Source organism: Muntiacus reevesi, chromosome 10 (assembly GCF_963930625.1).
Source record: "Muntiacus reevesi chromosome 10, mMunRee1.1, whole genome shotgun sequence".
Lineage (NCBI taxonomy): Eukaryota > Metazoa > Chordata > Mammalia > Artiodactyla > Cervidae > Muntiacus > Muntiacus reevesi.
This window is the reverse complement of record NC_089258.1, coordinates 42,260,099-42,280,940: the sequence shown is the minus strand read 5'-3', so window position 1 is coordinate 42,280,940 and position 20,842 is coordinate 42,260,099. Positions and strand designations below refer to the sequence as shown.

The 20,842-nt window shown below is 58.5% G+C and overlaps 1 protein-coding gene across 2 annotated transcripts in view; it reads right to left on the bottom strand.

Moving 5' to 3' along the window:
* Positions 1-14,899: 14,899 nt before the first annotated feature.
* PXDN (peroxidasin) overlaps positions 14,900-20,842 on the bottom strand; it is a 66,937-nt gene continuing 60,994 nt past the window's right edge. The window contains exons 20-23 of one of the 2 annotated variants that reach the window (XM_065947497.1): positions 19,425-19,545; positions 19,157-19,292; positions 17,489-17,599; positions 14,900-16,892 (exon numbers count right to left, since the gene is read on the bottom strand). In XM_065947497.1, the coding sequence (XP_065803569.1) occupies positions 16,773-16,892; positions 17,489-17,599; positions 19,157-19,292; positions 19,425-19,545 (488 nt within the window). In that variant the 3' untranslated portion in view covers positions 14,900-16,772. The remainder of the gene's footprint in view (positions 16,893-17,488; positions 17,600-19,156; positions 19,293-19,424; positions 19,546-20,842) is intronic. The other variant, XM_065947498.1, reaches the window with a different exon arrangement.

The following is a 20,842-nucleotide window of genomic DNA, read 5'->3' as shown; positions in this document are numbered from 1 at the left end:
TCAGGACAGGGAACTTGCTGTTTCACCCCCCAAAGTTCACAAACCTGCAGATCCACTGGGGAAGGGAACAGGGGGTGTCAGGCTTCACAGGAGCCTTCCAGCTGCTTCCGGGAGCTCGGCACTGAAGGCAGACAGCAGGTGGGCAGTCGAGGGTCTGGAGCAGACAGCAGCCGGTCCCAGTGAGCCCTACTGCCCTGGGACGCTCAGAGCAGCCTGCCTGCACACCGCTGCCATCTCTGAGCCTGGGTGTCCCGCGCGGGGCCCAGACTCCGCCCCCTCCAGCCGCCTGGGTCGCTCTCGGGCTCAGTGGGACTGCAGTGATGACAGTGATCATAAACTTGACGAGACACACGCAGCGCAGTGTCCACAATGGCCAGGACGCGGGAGCAGCCTGTGTCCATCACCAGGGGAGTGGGGAGCCAAGATGCGCTAGGTACAGGCAGCTAGGTTCAGGGCCCGGGGCTGACTCAGCCATAAAAAAAAATGAAATTATGCTATTTGCATAGATGGACCTAGAGATTATCATACCAAGTGAAGGAAGTCAAGCAGAGAAGGACAAATATCATGTGATATCACTTACATGTAAAATCTTTTTTAAAAAGGGGGTACAAATGAATTTATTTACAAAAAGAAGCAGACTCAGACCAGAGAACACAAGTGTATGGTTACCAGGGGGGAAACTGAGGGAGGAATAAATTTGCAGTTTGCGATTAACATATACATACTACTGTATAAAATAGATGAACAAGGACATACCACATAGCACAGGGAACTATATTCAACATCTTGTGACAACGTATAATGGAAAACAATGAAAAAGGAATATAAATAAATGTACACATGTACATATATAAAGCTGAATCACTGCTGTACTTATGAAAGCAATACAGTATGGTAAATCAACTATATGCCAATATAAAATCATTGATTAATTAGTGATAATGGCAACTCTGGGGGTCCTGACGTGAGTCTCAGTGCAGGTGGGCCCAGCTTGCTGGTGGGCTTGTGATAGATTCTCATTTCTCTTTTCTACAAACACCTCAGACGCTGAGCACAAGCTCATTCAAATCTCTCAAAAGTCAGGCTCTGGGCTGTAAAAATCCTTCTTGAGAAAATAGAGTTGTCTCAAACTGCCATGTGAACTATTTTTTATTGGCAGTGTTTAAATCCACTTTTCTCCAACCCCCAAACTGGAAAAACAATTTTCGTTTGGAAACGCCTGGGCTGACATGATTGTCGAGACTGATCTTTCCCGGGGTTTGTGGTTTCGCCCAGGGGAGTGCTTCCATGTGTGTGTGGAGCGCTGACTGGGTTTGCTCGTTTCCAGCCAAAATGTATGCGCTTCCTGCTCCGACTCAGAGTGTGAGGCGCAGGGAGGTGGACGGTCCACCCCAGAGGGCCTGGGGGGCAGTCATCCCTGCGGCTGCTCCGTGGGAAAATGGGAGCTTCTGAGTCAGATCAGGGAGCATGGACCTGCTTCTGGGGGACGTGCCAGGTCCCTGGCCCCTCAGATGCTGGGGAGCTCATGGGCCCTCTGCCCCAGGTGAACTGTCCTCCATGGAGCCGGCCAAGCAGGGGGCTGGGGGCTGTGACCGGAGCCACAGGGCCCAGCAGGGCGGCTCCTTCAGATGAAGTGGGAGCTGGAGATGCACACCCCGCACTCGGCTCCCATGCGGAGGGGACAGGGCCAGCTGGGGTGCCAAACTTGGCCGGGACCACCGCCCCCTGACGGAGCCAGCCGGGATGCCAAACTCGGCCAGGACCACCGCCCCCTGACGGAGCCAGCCAGGGTGCCAACTCAGCCGGGACCACCGCCCCTGACGGAGCCAGCCGGGGTGTCAAACTGGGCCGGGACCACCGCCCCCTGACGGAGCCAGCCGGGGTGTCAAACTGGGCCGGGACCACCACCCCCTGACGGAGCCAGCCGGGGTGTCAAACTGGGCCGGGACCACCGCCCCCTGACGGAGCCAGCCGGGGTGCCAAACTGGGCTGGGACCACCGCCCCCTGACGGAGCCAGCCGGGGTGCCAAACTCTGCCGGGACCACCGCCCCCTGACGGAGCCAGCCGGGGTGCCAAACTCTGCCGGGACCACCGCCCCCTGCCCCCACGTGGCCAGCCGCCTCCCTCCTTGGTCTCCTCCACGTCTGCAAATCACCTATTCTCTGAGACGCATTCATGACCCTGAATCAAGACTCAGAGCATCTTGAGGTCACCGACGGGCGCTGTGCCCAGCTGAGGTCCCACCGCGGCCTCTGCTCCCGCTGGCCTGGGTACTGGGGCTCCCTCACCCCCGCTGGGTGCTGTCATCGTTCTGTGCTCGGGGCGATGTCTCTATTTAAAGTGGTCCAACCACAGCGCCGCAGGGCGGCCTGGGGGCCCACAGTCCAGGAGGCAGTGACGCGCCTCAGGAGCAAACACACGTCAGCTGAGCGTCCTGCGGGTGCCGGGCTGCTGGCCGAGAGGGCACGGCCCCTCAGCCGTCTGTGTTAATATGGCGTCCTTAGACAGACGCACAGGACGAGGCTGTGTTCCTCTGCTGAGCAGAGTGACCCTAGGCTGCCCCCGGGTCAGCTGGAGCAGGACCACGAACCTCTGTTTCATCAGCTCCCAGAGCCATGTCCGGGTTTCTGCAGCACCCGGCCTGAAGGTCGGAGCAGGTCCATCTGCCCGGAGGGTCTGGGCAGCCCCGCAGCAGCCAGCCTGCCTTCAGCAGCTCTGAGGGTCCGTCCTCTGCCCTCACGGCCCCCAGCCCGTGGGCTGTCCCCAGGGTGTGTCCAGGGCTGGTCACGCCACCCTGACAGTCATTCTCAGTTGCGTCTGCAGGGCCAAGGAGAACAAGGAAACCATGACTTGAGCCCTTCAGTCTCAAGGAATCGCACCCCTGGGAGCAGAGTCAGCCATCCACCCATTGGGGTGCACGCCCAACCCTGCTGACCTCCTGCTGGGTCAGAGTGCTTTGCAAGCTGTTCCCTGAGCAGCCAACCTTCCTGACAGCAGTGACCACCTCGGGGCCCGCCCCTTGTCCTTGTTTTGAAGGCTCCCACAATGACTCAAACACCCTCTGTCTGGGCGAGGCAAGAAGCAGAAACAGAACAACAAGGCGCATCCCCCCACCCACGGGCCCCGAGACTCTGCCCCTTACTCCACGATCCACCCTCTACCACCAGGAGAGTGAAGCTGAGTGTTTCCAGACAGAGGCCACTTGCCAAGTCAGGGCTGCGCTTGCTTGGCTGGACGAGAATCAGGGAGACAAGGAGCCGAGCCTGTGCAGCTCCCACACCAGGTTGGAGGCTCACCCGCTCCCTGGCCCCCACCCCGTCCTGCGCCGGGCACTCAGCCACGGGCAGAAAGCAGGCTGCACCCTTCCAGACAAGTCTGATGATTCTGCGCAGGCGACTCTACCGCCCCGTTCAGACCGTGACACTAACCGGGGCCCCCAGACTGAGCCTCGTTGTTACCCAGACAGCTAGTGTTAACACAAAGGACGCCATCGGGATGGTCCAGGCTTAACAGTCCAGCAATACAAGCAAAAAACTATCATTTGTGAACTTTTGACATTTTGAACCATGAAATTGCTCAATTAGATAATTTGGTGCAGTTACATGTTGCAAAAGTAGTATCTTCAAAGGGGCATAAAGAAGGCAGAAAAGCAATCTCAAGGTTACTGTAACAATTAGATTCAAAAATTCTCAAACAACAAGCTGTTCCTGAGTACCAACTCTATTTATGCAAAAAAAAAGAGGTTGACCACCTACAAATCACCATCCTGGCTGTGAACACGCCGGGCACCCAGTGCCATAGAAGATGGGAAGGAAACAAACAGAACTGTCCGTATTTAAAAAAAAAAAAAGAAAAAGAAAAAGATTGGATGTGTAGAAAATCCAAATTATTTTTAAAAAGTTATTAGGATTAATAACTGCACTTATACAGATTGTTGGATACAAGGTCAAAATCCAAAATTCACTTGCATTTTTATGCACGAACAACACACAGCTGGAAAGTGAGTTAAAAACAAATGGTGTTTACAGCAGCATGAAACAATAGTTTGTTGTTTAGCCGCTAAGTCATGTCTGACTCTTTTTGACTCCATGGACTGTAGCCCGCCAGGCTCCTCTGTCGATGGGATTCTCTAGGCAGGAACATTGGAGTGGGTTCCCATTTCCTTCTCCAGGGGATCTTCTAACCCAGAGACTGAACCCACATCTCCTACAGGGGTAGGTGGATTCTTTAGCACTGAGTCACCTGGGAACACAAAACAGTAACAAGAAGCAAACCTAAGAAAAATGTGCAGAACCTTTGGGGAAGACCATAAATCCTTGCCAAAACCCATTAAAGAAGCCGTTTAAAAATGTAGGAATGTGTCATGTTTATGAATGGGAAGATAAAGTGTTTACAAAGTCAACTGAACTCAGAATGAATTCTAGATTCAATGCGATACCAACCAAAACCCCTGCAGGGAGTCAACAGGCTGAAACCAAAACACGCTGGGAAAGGCCAGGACCCCGTGGACACAGAGGGTCCTGCAGAAGAGATGCTGCTGGACCACTTCTGTCGAGAAGACGCTCACACCCCTGCACCAGCTCGGACAGTGGGCGCTGGCGCAGGCTGCAGCAAAGAGACGCAGCACAGACCCAGAGACACTCACGCGGCGGCAGCCCCCCAGTCAAAGTGGCCGCCCGCGTGGTGGGGAAGGAGGGGCCTCCCCATGGCACAAGGGCCGCACCACCAGGACGGCGCAGCAGAGAGGGGGACTGGTGCCGCCCAGCTCCAGAGGCGCCCATCTGTGGGAGAACGTGCCCCTAGCTTAGGTCCCTGCTGCCCGAATGCACCCGGGCTTCCCCGGTGGCTCAGCTGGTAAAGAATCCGGCTGCCATGCGGGAGACCTGGGTTCGATCCCTGGGTTGGGAAGATCCCCTGGAGAAGGGAAAGGCTACCCGCTCTAGTATTCTGGCCTGGAGAACTCCATGGACTGTACAGTCCATAGGGTCAGAGTCAGACACGGCTGAGCGGCTTTGCTTCAGCGATGCGCTCGTACTGGGAACCCAGCGGGCGGACCCAGTCACCAGGACCCAGGCACGAACCAGGGAGACGCGCAGGGGGATGTCAGTGCGACGGGAACCGATGGAGACGAGCCCGGGCCGGAAGAAGACGCTCTGGATCCGAAGGTCGAGGCAGGTCGAGCTGGGATGCACGCGACGCCGGGACCCAGCACGCGGGCCCGCCTCCAGGCGCAGGCAGAGGCCGCGGCCAGCGTCACGGAAGCGGGGCTGACTGACAGCCCCGAGTGCGGGGCGGCGGTGGGCGGGGCTTCCGGGTCACCGAGAAGGTCACGGAGCTGAGCGCAGGGCAAGCAGAGGCCCCGAGGGTGTTCAGGGGAGACTGGAGATTCACCCAGGTCTCCGCGCAGCCTGGGGTCTGCTGCCCGGGAGCCGGGTGGGACGGCCGGCGCCTCCCCGCCAAGGTGCTCCTGTTCCCAAGTTCAGAGCCGACGCGCTGCCATCCTGGACGGAGCGGACAGGGCCAGAGAGGGGGCGGGGCCAGAGAGGGGCGGGGCGGAGGCGCGAGTCCCCGGGGGGCGGGGCCTGAAATCACGGACTGACGTGGCGGCTGTGAAATAAGGGCTCCGCCGGCCTGCCCCCCGCGCAGGCCTGGACACGCGTCCGTCCGGCGGTCAGTTTTCCCGCTGCAGGGAGTTCAGGATGCGGGGTGAGGACCCAGCAAACGCAGCCCAGCTCTGCCTGGAGCAGCCTCTGTGGCTCTGTGTCCGGGGAGCGGGAATCCCTGCGGGAAGAAGCCTCGGGCTGGGGCAGCACGTGTACCGGAAGGCTGGGGAGGGGGGGGGGGGTCAGGAGGCTCCGTCTGCCGAGCAGAAAGCACCCGGCAAGGTCAGGCTCAGCAGGCACCGGCGGCTCTGGGGCTAATCTTCAGCGCCAACAGCTCCAACTCCAGCCAAACACCAGGGACGCCTCCCAGAGCCCCAGCGCACAGCCTCCTGACGAACCGCACCACAATCCGGTGGCCCCGGCTGGGCGATCCCAGAAGCCTGCGTGGGACCGAAGCCATCGCTCCCGGTTTATGGACAATCCAGGTTGCTAATGGTTTCCTGCGCATCAGTGACCACAAGAATGCCAGGAAACCAGCTTCCCACGAGGGCACCGCAGGCCGATCTGCAGGAAACACATTGAGTTTCCTAAGATCCACTGACCGCGGGCCTGAGATGAGAAACCCCAACAGAGGGCGAGGTGACGGACGGCTGCCAGCCATCCCGAGAACAGACGCCTGATCGCACTGTTTCCTGCCAAGGACGTCGGCTCCCTTGTAGTTAAAGCCGTGATTTGCCCGTGAGGGACTCAAACATGGCCATGATGACAGCTGGCACCGCGGCTCTGAGTGTGGCCAGCATGACCACCCCCTCCCCAAAGACCCCCTATTGCTGGAGGGCGGCTTGCTCCCCAGGAGGGTTTTTGCACGTGAGGGGCCATGTCCTTAGCCCACGGGGGCGGCCCCGGCGGCAAGCACTGCCGCCAGCCACCCGATCACAGCCGTTTCCCAGGCCGTGAACGGGGCCTGGTGAGGCGGGACAGAGCTCGTCTTTCTGGGGGAGCAGACGACAGGACCCTGGAGGCCACCGAGATCCATGTCTTCCGCTGAGAGTCAGGGCAGCTGTGAGAGGGCACACGGCCAGCCTCCTTGAGTGCGGTCGCTTTCCCACAGGCCTCCCAGGGAAGTTCATGTCCCCTCCGTGGGCTGAGCTACATGCTCATCATTGGCAGCGAGATTCTGACGGCTCTAGGCTGTAATGCTGGGACTCCATGCTCACCTTCTGCGTTTCAGCCAGAGGGTGTCAGCTCAGCCTCTGAAACATCTCCTGGCGTCAACAAGACTCGGTGTCTGTCTCCAGGGGTGGAAGCGAAGAGGAAATCCACACCCAGTGACGTCTCACTGTGCGGGGAAGGCGCTCTTTGTCCCATTCCACATGAAGAGAAAGGGAACCCGGAGAGGTCAGGCCAGGCCAAGCCGAAAGTGAGGCAGGTGGGATGGAGGTGTCAGGGAAAGAACTCAGAGCAGGCTGACTTCCACCCAGCACACTGACTTGCAACAAACAAGGAGGAAATCAGAGAAACTCTCAGAGCCCAGAGATGAAGGGGTGATGCTTGAGACACCCTTGTGTTATTTAGTCACTCAGTTGTGTCTGTCTCTTTGTGACCCCGTGGACTGTAGCCCTGCACGCTCCTCTGTCCATGGGATTCTCCAGCCAAGAATACTGGAGTGGGTTGCCTTTTCCTTCTCAGGGGATCTTCCTGACCCAGGGATTGAGCCCATCGTTCCTGCACTGGCAGGCGGATTTTGTACCACTGAGCCACCAGGGATGTCCTTGAAATACCCAAACCACAGGGAGAGCCTAGATCGTCCCCAAGAGCCGGTCTCCTTCCTGTTCTCTGACCCCTCAAGGCTGCAGCAGTGCTGGCCGTGGGTGAGTCACAGGAGAGAAGGACCCAGAGGCCAAGAGCACCTGGGCTCCCTCGGGCCCTGCAGGGTCTTGCCAAGGGTAGGAAGGGGCTTATGGACGGTCCGCAGAGCTGGACCAGACCGAGACCTGGACAGTCACACTCTCCATGGTCCCCGCGTGCGGACCCGGTCCGGCTGCCTCCCCAGCTCCCACGGATCTGCAGGTCTGGAGCCCCGTGTGCCCCAGAAGGCCAGCTGAGGGCCTGACTCCAGGGGACGTGCCTGGTCGTCCAATGGGTAGGTCGGAGTTTAGAGCGGACTCGTTGTTTTATAAGATTTAGACAAGACATCAAGTTTATAGGGCTTTTCCTAGACCTGAAAACATAAAGTTTAAGGAGAACGGATGGTGGGGCTGTTTCAACTCATTCTTAGGAAAATCGGGGAGGCCGCATGAGACCTCCCTGGGGTCTCTCTTCTCCAGGGCTCCGTCTCCATGGCCAAGAGGAAGCGGGAAGGAAGCGTGTCCCTCATCCTCCTCTCAAGGAGGGCTGCAGGCGTCAGGGGCTCAAGCCGCGAGGGCACCGTCCCATCCCACGGGCCAGGACGGCGGCCGCAGTGACCACAGGGAGCGCCATGGCCGCGTGGCAGCTGGCAGTGGGGTCCCTGCTCCCCACACCCAGGCCTGCAGCCTCTAACCCTGTCCAGCGACCTCGTCGACTTGCCTGTCTTCAGATATATTATTTGCAAAAACAAGATCGTCACTATCAGCCTCCAAGTGAAGCTCTTCACCTTGAAGAGCAGAATCAGCAGTGACTTTGTAAATTCAATTTTTATGTTATGCAGAGGTAGGCCGGGAAGATCCCCGGGAGGAGGGGCCTAGCAACCCACTCCAGCGTTCTTGCCTAGAGAATCCCATGGGCAGAGGAGCGTGGCGGGCTCCAGTCCGCGGAGTTGCAGAGTCGGACACGACTGAAGTGACCTAGCATGCAGGCAGGCATAGTTGATTTACATACTGTGTGTAGCTAAGTGAGTCAATTGTACACAATACTTAGGCCTCACACAGTTCCGGCAGCCTCATCGTCTCGCCTGCAGGGCATCTGGGCCGCTTTCCGATACGGGCCATTACCGCGTGTTGAGTAGAGCTCCCTGTGCTATCCCGTAGGGCCTTGTTAGTTTTCTCTTTTATATACAGTAGTGCGTGCAGGTTAATCCCCGGCTCCTGGCTTAGCCCTCCCCACAACCTCTCCCCTTTGGCAACCCTGAGTTTGCTTTCTGTGTCGTGGGTGAGTCTGTTTTCTCTTTTGTAAGTAAGTCCACTTGTGTTGTTTTTAGATCCCACATGTAAATGCCATCATGTGGTATCTGTCTTTGTCTGACTTCCTTCTCTCAGGACAGCCGTCTCCAGGTCCCCCTTTGCTGCGGCCAATGGCCTCGTCGCCTCCTTTCTTACGGCTGGGGAACGGTCGCTAGCGTGTCTGTGCCAAGTAAGAACTCGTGGAGACAGAGGGGGGGTCCCTAGGGAGTCCGATCTGGCCGGGGCATAAGCGCTCAGGAGACATGTGGCGAGTCAGGGCCGCGCAGCGCACTTTTCCGCAGGGGTCGGTTGCCAGGGGCTCAGGCGGGGAGCAGAGTCCCAGGAGTGGCTCAGGTAATGAGTGCAGGCAAGGGCAGATGCAAACGCAGGACATGGCGGGGGGGGGCCCGGGACTCAGTCCCACGGCCAGGAGGCTGGGGCGGAGGCTGCGTCCAGGTGTATCCCCCCACCCCGGCGAGAGCTGGAAGTCCACTGTCAGCCTCCCACTTCCAGTCACTCTGAGTCAAACCGGGAGATTTCTTCATTAAAACTCCATTGCCTTTCAATTCAAGCAGCCTCTGAAATATTTCAGCATCCTCTCCCTTTCCTGTTTGCAGGAAAACACAAGTCAGCACTGACTGCTATTTTAAGAACTAACTGTGGGACGGGGGTAGGTCTCTAAGCCCAGGGAATCCAGGAGTGTGGCTGTGCACTCTTGGCCAGAGGGGAGCCACACTCAAGTGTGCGTTAGAGCCTGGGCCGTGCCAGGCGCTCAGCCTGAACCCCCACTGTCTGCACAGCAAGGACAGGTGGTGTGGAATTAGACTATATCGATAAACGGCCCGAGCACAACGTCCTGGTAAGCTAATAGAAACGAAGCTACAAGTGCTGCTGCTGCTGCTAAGTCGCTTCAGTCGTGTCCGACTCTGTGCGACCCCATAGACGGCAGCCCACCAGGCTCTGCCGTCCCTGGGATTCTCCAGGCAAGAACACTGGAGTGGGCTGCCATTTCCTTCTCCCGTGCATGAAAGTGAAAAGGGAAAGTGAAGTCGCTCAGTCGTGTCCGACTCCTAGCGACCCCATGGACTACAGCCTACCAGGCTCCTCATTCCATGGGATTTTCCAGGCAAGAGGACTGGAGTGGGGTGCCATTGCCTTCTCCAGCTGCAACTGCAGTTGAGTACAAATCAGAGGTCACATCTCAAGCATCCAGCCTCCCCAAGTTACAGAACTGCGATGTCTGCGGAGCACGCAGGGAACTCGGAGCTTCTGGAGGCATCTGGGGTGATGCGTGACAGGAAGTCGAGTGTTAGCATACGTGCTCATATTCCCCAAGTCTGCTGAGATGAAGAGCTCTGGCCTCAGTGTCACAAGAAGCGGCTTTGAGTCTCGGGTCCCCAGTTCCCAACATCTGTGAGTGTCGGGGGTCTCGGGCGCAGGGGGTAACCCAGCCTGGTGGAGACGCTCTGGACAAGAGGCCAGGGTGGTACCACGTCCCAGGCCCTGTGATTCCACGGACACTGAAGCACGTTTACGAGAAATGATGACCCTGGCTATTCTCTGCGTTAATCTCTGGTGCCGTAATTTCTAAGGAACGCAAGCAGCAATGTTTTCCAGGAACTTCCTGTGAGAACAGCTGCAAACCAAGTCACCCAGCAGCGGCTCCGTCGCGGCCCCGCTTTGTTTTGCTCGAAGAGGACAAAACAACAGGAGAGTGGCTCTGTGCTGGGAAGGGTGAGGGTGATGGGAAGGCGAGCGAGCTGGTGTCTCACAGCTCGGCAACGGGGCTTCCATCCGAGCCCGTGCCAGAGCGATTCGGCCTGGATAAAACACACAGCTCGGAAACGGGGCTTTCAATCCGAGCCCGTGCCAGAGAGATTCGGCCTGGATAAAACACACAGCTCGGAAACCTGGGGCTTGCAATCCGAGCCCGTGACAGAGAGATTCGGCTTCGGTAAACCACATCCAGCAGGACTTTTTCTATAATGCCTGAGATGATGCTGGGAGTGGGAAAAGGGAGATTACAATGGAGATCAGACCACCCCACACCCTCCCCCTCCCCAAACTTCCAGGACAGGGAGGCCACCGGGGCTCCGGCTTCCACCCTCGGACCCGTCCGTGCCAGCGACAAAGGACGGTCTCCTCCCCTCCCCGGCCCCGCCCCACCCCCAGTGACACCGCAGGCCCACAGAGCAGCTGTTCCTGGCACACAGGCTTCCTGGCAGCCGTGACTGGGCCAGCACTGGGCTGACGGGCAGAGTTACAAAGGGGAAAGCCCCGACTCCAAGGCCGCTCTGTTAAGTTACAACACCAAGCAGAGCTGTTTAGGGAACGAGCCTGAGACCGGAGGGCTTCCTGCCTCTGAACAAAGAACTTCAGACGCTGAAGGAGAAAATAAGACTGAGTCACTTTTAGCAAATTTCACAGACATTAAAATAGGCACCTCTGGAGTTTCTGGAACCTCCCAAATTAAAACATGTGACCTCACTGACAATGCTCAAGGTTTGGGTTTGAGAGTCTCTGTTACCATAAACATAAAAGGTGGAGGACACACAAGATTTCAAGCAGAAGGCGTAACCCTCCACACCTGCAGAAGCAAGAGCGTGTCTGCCCAGGGCCTGCGGCACAGGAGCTGCATTCAAGAAGCAGGATGGTTCCCAAAGGGGCGCCCCCAAGGGAGGGAACGCTTTCTGAGAGGAGCCGATGGGGCAGGGCAGACGTGGACTAGGACAGACACGAGACAGGACAGACAGACATGGGACAGACAGACACGGGACAGACAGACACGGGACGGGACAAACAGACAGACATGGGACACACAGGCAGACACGGGACAGGACAGACAGACACGGGACAGGACAGACAGACAGACACGGGACAGACAGACAGACACGGGACAGGACAGACAGACACGGGACAGACAGACAGACACGGGACAGGACAGACAGACACGGGACAGGACAGACAGACAGACAGACACGGGACAGACAGAGATGGGACAGGACAGACACGGGACAGGACAGACTAGACACAGGACAGGACAGACAGACAGACAGACACGGGACACGACAGACAGACACGGGACAGACAGACACGGGACAGAACAGACACAGGACAGATAGACACGGGACAGACAGACACGGGACAGGACAGACAGACACGGGACAGACAGACACGAGACAGACAGAAATGGGACAGGACAAACAGACACGGGACGGGCAGACGGGACAGGACAGACACAGGACAGATAGACAGGGGACAGACAGACACAAGACAGGACAGACAGACACGGCACAGACATGGGATAGACGGACACGGGACAGGATGGACAGACACGGGACAGACAGACACGGGACAGGACGGACACGGGACAGACAGACACGGGACAGACGGACACGGGACAGGATGGACAGACACGGGACAGACAGACACGGGACAGGACGGACACGGGACAGACAGACACGGGACAGACAGACAGACATGGGACACACATACACAGGACAGGACAGACAGACACGGGACAGACACGGGATAGACGGACACGGGACAGACAGACACGGGACGGGACGGACACGGGACAGACACGGGACAGACAGACACAGGACGGGACAGACACGGGATAGACACGGGACAGACAGACACGGGACGGGATGGACGGGGGGAGGACAGGCTCGGGGCAGCCTGCAGGGAGCCAGGTGGGCTCAGATCTGTCTCCCCCCGGGCCCCTCCCCGTGGGGGGACCTGGAGCCCGCGCCCCCGCCTGCTGCCCACTCTCTCCGCTGCACTTACAGGCCGACCGGTGCACTGTTGAAGCCAAGGCTCCCACCGCCCACAGTGGGGACCCCAGGGAGTTCCAGGCCCTGGCAGGTTTGGGGGGAGGCCACCCCAACCCCCGCCCTGCGCCCTCATTTCCTGTCTCAAAGGTCCTGGGGAGCTGTGGCTACAGCTGCGGGAGGTGACGAGGGCGTAAAACCAGAGAAACTTTCCCCCCTAAATACATTTAAAATGCGCTCTGGTAATTCCGGCAGATGGAACACAACGGTTTGTCACTGCATGTGTGCTCAGCCACTGTCGTGTCCGACTCTCTGCGGCCCCGTGGACTGTAGCCCGCCAGCCTCCCGTCCATGGGCTTCTCCAGGCAAGAACACTGGAGTGGGTTGCCCTCCTCCAGGGGACCTTCCCGACTCAGGGATCAAACCTGCGTCTCCTGCACTGGCCGGCGGATTCTTTACAAGTGAGACACCTGGGAAGCCCCATTTATGGCCCTGAGCACACATTTTTCCCCACAGGAAATAGCTGCAAATATTTTAAGAAGGCACTAGGTATGTTTCCATACATTCTCCTTTTTCTTTAAATGAAGACCTTATATTTTAAGGGAGATGTTGGGCTTATAAGAAAATTGAAAGTACAGAGACATCCCTGCTCCCCAGTTGTTGAAATTGCTGAAAACTGCAGTCTTTCTAATGACTTCAGATTTTTATTACGAAATAAAATATGCAAAAAATGCCTAAAAGTGAATTGACAGCTTAATAAATTATTATAAAGAAACTCATGAAAACCACCAAGATCAGGAAGTTAGATGTTGTCATAATAATCTCAAGGATAAAGGAAAAGGGCTATCGTGGTGGCTCAGATTGTACAGAATCTGCCTTCAGTGCAGGAGATCCAGGTTCCATTCCTGGGTGGGGAAGATCTCCTGGAGAAGGGAATGGCAACTCACTCCAGTCTTCTGGCCTGGAGAATCCCACGGACAGAGGAGCCTGGCGGGCTACAATCCACAGGGTCGCACAGAGTTGGACACAACTGAGTGAGTAGCACTTTCACTGTTTCACTTTTCATGATCATCTAAAAAGCCCTTCATGTGCCTCTTTCCGATTTCCGCCTGTAATCTAATCTCCCTGTTGGTTTTTTTATATCAATCTCTCTCCTTATTTTCTAAAGCAAGATACAAAAAATAAAAATAAAGCAAGACACGAATGACTTTTGCTGATTTTACAGCATCCACCTTCTTTCCGTTAAAATGGCACATGGCGCTCGGCTCTGCGTCAACCACTGACCAGGCAGGGGCCTGATCTGTCTCCTGGTGACTGCCAGGTGGGGAGATGCTGAGCTCAGCTGGGCCAGTGAGCTGACCCCCTATCGCGCAGGCACCAGCCTCGGGCTGAGGTAGCTTCCAGGCGAGCGGCGTGGACCGTGAAACCCAGATGCCCCACGCCCCGGGGTGGGAGCCGCGCCCCACCACTGGGCTTGCTCAGAACCGGGCCGAAGGCGGCTCTTCCCTCACCCCCCAGCTCAGCCTGCTGTCCTTCCAGGGCCAGGGCCTCAGCCCTGGCCGCGTTGGGGCGGCGGGCACGCGGCTGGCACGGGGCTGGTCTTGGGGAAGCGAGGGGACGTCCGCCCAGGTGGGCTCCAGGCCCACAGTCCAGCCCCCGCGTCCCCCTCGACCAGCGTTTGTCAACCTTTCACCCACACGCCCTTCTGCAGCCACCCAACCCGAGTCTCGGGGCTCCAGCTCCTGGCGATCCTGAAACACCCAAGCGCACGTGCAGGGAAGTATATTCACCTCACACAGAAACGTCACGTGACATCTGTCACTGGAACAAAGAGCTGAGCCCTCTCCCCACCCCCCTCTATGACCCATGAGACCCCAGGAGACCATCAGTGACGCGGGCTCAGCGCGACTATGAAAGTTCAAGGGGTCTTCTTAAAGCTCTGAAAGATTTGGCAACTTTAAAAATGTCAATCTTCCCCTGATCTATTTTTTTTCTCATATTTCCATGAATGGTCAGGATGTTCCTGTAAAGACCCCTCATGTGACTTCCAGGTCCCTTCAGGACCCCATCCTGTATCCCGCCTGGGCCCAGGGCACCACGGGCCAGACAGCTGTCCACAACCACGAACTTCCAGCCACAGAGCCAGAAACGTCGGGGGGTGGGGCAGGGGCTGCAGCCTTCTCCTGGGAGCTCACCCCGACCCGCTCGAGACTCTCAGCAAGGAGGCCAGCTCTGTCCCCAGGACAGCACCCAGCTAGGGGAGGAGAGATGAGTCCTCTTTGAGTATCCCCGAGTTCCCCTCCCCCTTTCCCGATTCTCTACGAAGGGCCCAGCCCCTCGGGGACCTGCCTCCCGATCGGCTCACAAAAGGAAGACCCATGCTCTGTTTGGAAATGTGGCCCGTTTATTGGAACTGAAAGGCATTGTTACATAGTGCAAACGTCTCTTTGGTGACGGGCTGATTACAATGAACAGAAGAAAGGCACTTGCCGCTGGCAAACATCTGGTTAGGAGGGCCAGTGAGTATGTACACACTGCGTCCTCCGCGGGGGCCGCTGGAGGGCGCGGACGGTCCACCCCCAGCCGCAGAGCTTCCCGGTGACTCAAACGGCCACCCGGCGCGTTAGGCAAAGCCACCCCAGTCCCCGCGTCCTCTGCGCCAGGCCGCCGCTCAACCTCGGGCGCCTTCAGACTCCACACGCTCCAGAATGTGGGATCTCATACCTGAGCAACTTACGTAACCATCCACCTCAGACAAAGTGAACCATTTCCTGTCTGCAGAGATGGGTGCCAAGGCCTGATTATCTACCCCGTCTGCCCTGCTATGTGAAGAGAACTCCTGTGCCCGGGAACACTGGAGCTTGTACTGATCCGATCACCAGTGATGTGTGCTCACAAGTCCAGCCGCCCGTGTGGAAAGCCGCCGCCAGCCCCCCGGCTGGAATGCAGCCCCGCAGGCACTGGGGTCTCCTGCTGTGGGGAGGAGGAGGGCTGGGCCGGAACCCAGCTTTCAAAGTGCCCGGCACCTGCTGGACGCCGCCTGGAGACCTGCCTCCTCTTCCCCGCCCATGAGAGGCTCCACACGGTACCACCAACTCTGGACTCGCCCACATGGACAGAGGCGGCCGGGGTCCCAGAGGGTCTCCCGTAGGAAGCGCGGGCGGGCACCATGCCTGCGCCAAGCACAGGGCCCGGCTCTCGCTGGACACTCAGTTCCGAGAACAGAGCAGGAGATCCAGGGATCTGTTTTCCAGAACACAGACCATTTGCATTTGGAACCAAACAGGAGGTTCCGGTCGAGTAAAAAGACAGAGGCCATGAGGTATGGAAGTTGTTTCTCACTGAGCCCTACAGGAACTTGAGCGGCGTGGGCATGCTGTTTCTGCCATATCCAAAGCTAAAACATACATGAAATTTCATCAAACATCACACGCGGCAGAGATACGAATGAGGTATACGGACCGGCTGCTTTTTTTGAACGGACTCTCACAACCTGAAGTCAGAAAGTCCCCGACACGTGCGTTCCTCCCGTCGGAACAGGGATCGAGAGCGTGGTGGCTCGTCCGTGGACTCCGGCGGGTGAAGCCGGGCGGCAGAGCAGGGCGGGCGTGGCCGTGGGCGATGCTGGTGCGGATGGGGCGCCGTCCTGCCTGGTCCACACCCGGCAGCGTGTGCGCCGGTCATGGGGGAGCGCAGCGGCTTCAAACCTTCCGGGCCGCGTGGAGTCGGGGGTCACAGGTGGCGGGGCACGGCAGGGCCTGCGGAGCGGCAGGGGCCAAGGGAGGGGGCGCGGGGGCCCATGCTGGCCGCCCGCACTGCCGCCCCACGTCCGTGCAGACTGTTCTGTTTGCCAGGGACGGATTCTCTTTCAAATCCTGCGTCCCTCCGCCGCCGGCTCCGCTCTGCAGGCTCCTGGCGCCGGAACCTAGCGGGACTAACTTTCAGTTGAGAAGAAACGGTGATACTAGGTGAAATCAATTAGGAGCCTAAATGATTGAACTGTGCAATTTAATAGTAGCACCAATTTTTCATTAAAAAAATTAAATAGAAACCTGAGAAACCTTAAGATCGAGTCAGGACACGTGTCTGCCCCGCGGTCTGCCGGTGAACGCCCAGGCCGGTGAACATTCAGGCTGGGGGTCCCCGGGCGAGCTTGCACGGCCCCGAGCCGTGGCCCCCGCGTCCCAGCCTCGCCGCCCCCGCCCCTGCGCGGCCTAGCTCCCGGGGCCAGGAGAAGCTCCAGGCTCGTGGACGCTCAGGGCTGCTTCCCCGTGGAGTCTCCGGAGCACACGGGGCAGCAGGCTCCGCTGACCCTGGCGGGCGCTGGGCAGTCGGCTGGCTGGCAAGTCTCCACGAAGCAGGTGACCTGTCCATCCTGGAGGGGAGAGCACAGAGCCATCAGCCCTGGGAGCTGCCCTGGCTGTGCCTGGCCCGCTGGGCTGGCCTCCTGGGGGGTTCTGGGGTTAAACGGCGACTGACTGTCCTCCACAACGGACACCCTGCTCCTTCCGCAGGCTCCCCTGCCATCCCCAGGCCCCAGGCTGTCAGCCCCCTGCACAGCCTCGCCTCGGGGGCCCCGGGGATCACGTCCCTGCATGTTGACCAGGCTGCCTATGGAGGAGGGTGGCAGGGCTGTGTCCAAACCAGGGATGCCGAACTGCTGCTCTGCCCGCCCAGGGGGACAGACCCGTCCCCAGCTGGCTCCCAACTCTACTGCGAAGCTCCTCTAGGGCAGGGCCACCCCCAGGCCTGCCCCCGAGGCCCCCACTGCCCACTCCATCCACTCACTTGGAGACAGGGATCTGCCCCTCCTCACTCGTGTGGACACTCCCGTGCTGAGCAGGTGGAGCGGGGTCCCCATCAACCTTTACGTACAGTTCTGGGGGGAGAGTCCCGGCTCCCAAGGGAAGAGGGAGGGGATCCCACAGCTGAGAGTTCCGATCCCTGGGGCCTGCCCGGGCGCACACTCACGCGGCATTCACAGGTGGTGCAGGGATCCCGCGTCCACTCAGCCCCGTCCGCGTACGAGCTGCCGTCTGCATCCACGCAGTCTGTGCCGAGCCGAGACTCGAGTTTCTTTATCTGCAGCAAAGCAGATGCCCGGGGCGCTCGGACGCAGCTCAGCGCCCACTCCCACTCCGCCACTTGAGATGACGTCTCAGGACGGACAAGAGAGACCCCATACCCGAAAGAGACGATGGGGCCGAGAGAGACCCCAAAGTCCCTTCCTGGAGCTTTAAGTGTGTCCCAAACCTGCATGACAACCGCCTGAGGCCCCCACCACCCCCGTGTCTGAGGCCAGGAGTGCCTGGGCTGGAAATGTGGTTTAGCAGTGCCTAAAGAGGAGGAGAGGACCCGCAGGCAGGAGCAAAGAGGAGGTGGGCGCAGGTATGGGCAACAGAAACATTCTCAGCGGCTTCTCAAAGCAGTGCTGGGCTGAGACCGCTCTGGAGCCTGACGGCGCATCGGCCCTCCTGGGGGCAGCGCTGAGGGGCTGACGGAGGCTGGGGGCCCTTGGGCCCTGGTCGTGACTGCCGAACAGCCCCGCCTGTCTCCCTCGGGGGCACCTGAGAGGGGAGAGCCCCACCCGACCGACCACTAAGACCGAGGCCCAGGACAGGCGCTGGGGTGGGGGCGGCTCTCACCGCCCCGCCCGCCTCCTTCCTGTCCTTGGGCAGCCCGAGGCGTCTGAGCAGAGTGGTCTGACCCCCGCCCTGCCCGCCGCCCCCTCCCGGGGGTTGGGGGTCCAGCCGCAAGGATGCAGGCACCAATCCTGTGGTGGGTGCAGCCCCCACGGCTGGGCCCTCGGGACGGCCTGTGCCATCGGCTCAGGGGGTTTGGGTTTGCGTCTCCGGCTCCAGGCACAGGGGGTGCTTCCTGCCCAGGCCGCAGCCAGCACCCAGGGCCCCCCCCCGCCGCCCCGGGCAGAGGAGACGCCGCAGGGCAGACACACAGCGGCTGCGGGGGCTGAACAGAAGACGCTGCGTCCCCCGAGCTGAGGATGGAAGCTCCCACAGGCGGGAGGGGCCTCCAACATCAGAAACCCCCCTCAGCATGACCTTCTGAGATCTGTGGACGTCTCAGCCTGACACCTCACTTCCCACTCCCGCCACCTGAACGCACACGGAGGCCCCCGCGTGTGCCCTGGCGTGGGTGGTGTCGCCGTCTGCAGACCCCGGGGACGGGCCCAGGACCCTCCCGTTGATGTGCAGCTGCTCCCCACCCCACCATCCACGGGGACCTGACCTCCGTCAAACCCCACGCCTCTGGGAGCAGGGGTCTAACTGGCATCCCTGGGGGGCAGCTCTGGGCAGGACTCAAGGCGTGAATTCTGCACGGCCCTGACGGTGAGCCGCGAGCGGAGTGTGGGCTCCGTGGCTGCTCTAGGCAGCGTCCTAGGGGACCCTGCGCCCCTTCTCATGCCGAGGACCCCCAGTCCTGGAAGCCCAAGAGCAGCTCCGTGGGGCCTGGCCAGAGCCACACCGAAAGCAGAGAGAGAAACGTGGCCTCGCTGAGGCTCCAGGGCTGAGGACGAAGGGCTGCCCCAACATCACTCTCCTCACAGTCACGGAGGGAGACACGCAGGCTGGACTGGAGGGTGGGGGTCGGGGCCGGGGGGTGGGGTCGGGAGTTGCCCACCTGCTTCCTGAGGTCCGTGATGGTCTTCTGCATCTCCAGGACAAACTCCCGGAAGTCGCTGGTCCCCAGCCCCTGCGGCTGCTCCAAGGAGGCATCCGTGGCGTTACTGGGAGGTGCCCGGGGCTTCCCGGCTCTGCTAGGAGAAGCAAGGGGCGCTCAGGGATGAAGCCGCTGGCGTGGGCTCCCGGGCTGCAGGGAGGGGCGCGTGGGCGGGCAGATGCACAGGGCGCCCCGCACGCCCGAGGGCCAGCTAGGGGCTCAGACGTACCTTGGCACCTTCCCGGGCCCTGTCTCCCTGGCTGGCTCATCCTCCTGGTAGCTGAACTCAAGAGACCGCCTGCCTCGGAAGTGGTAGGAGAAGGCGTTGAACTGGCCCCGGGTTCTGCAGTCTGTGAACAAAACGTACACACGTCAGGGTCGGCGACTCTCACGAAGGACATCAAGGACGTCTGGGCAAGAACATCCGTCCCGAAGGACACTAGAGGCGCTCACACTGCAGCGGGTGGAGGCGCCTCGCGCTCGCCTCCCCACTGCCCTGGGCGAGGGGCCTGGAGCCCGTGACCCCCTTGCTCCCCCAGCACAGCCCAGCCCCCCAGTGGAGCACACTCGTGCCGTCCTCCCCGCCCAGGAGACCTTGGTACTGTTTCAGTAACTTCTACAATTATTTCAAAATGGAACACGGGTGTGTATTCGTCTCTATGACTCATCAGCCCACAGAGAAGCTGAAATTCATCACTTTGATCGAAAGGAAAAGATGTTCCCAGATGGAGCTTCTTGGGTTTCCCACACGCGCTAGTTCCATATTTGGACTAAACAAAAACATGACTGAGAGACGCAGCTCAAAGCTGTGTCGAGCGGCCCTTTCACACTCAGGGAAGTGAAACCTCAACAGCAATCTACATCTGGTCCTGTCAAACTGAACTCTTTTTCCTGCTACTTTTTAGGTATGACTTTTGGACTAAAAAAAAACAGATAAAGCTGGTAAAGCAGTTCTTCAAGTTGTGTCACCTCAGGGCTATGCTAGATAGCTAAGAGGAGAAGAATCCAGATAAAAGGAGGGCAGAGCTACGTCAAGCACCTCCATCTCTGCCTGTCCAGCTGAAGAGGCTTGGGGACGGACAGAGGACAAGTCTGGATCAGGGTTCAGGCTCTCAGAGGACTTGGGTTTGGGGGCAAAAAAACAGCAAAGCTGAATTCATTCCTTCCTCGACAGCCTCAGGGAGTCTGCTAAAGCTTCATCAGAAAATGGAGTTTCTGTATCTGAAAAGAACTGACTTTTCCCTATGATTTTCAAATAGAACTGCTTTCTGCAAACACAAAAATGAAATTCTTTGCCATATATGTGGAAAACTGTTGCAACCTTAATAAACCAGTCAAAGAAGTTTTTTTTAAGAAAGAAAAACAAGTTCCCAAGTTCCCAAGAGCTATAAAAATAAGAATTAAATGCTTTGCAAACTTGGGCATATACAGAGCAAAACTTCAAATTTTAAGTGAATTCTACAACATTGTAAATCACATTTGTCACATACATATATATTTAGCACATTATATATTATGCATTATACGTACATCGTATACAGGCAGAGAGGAGAAGCCACAAAGACTCCCATCACACCCACACACAGAGTGTGTATCAACCCAGATTTCAATACTTACTAACGAAAAGAACAGCGAATTAAGACCAGT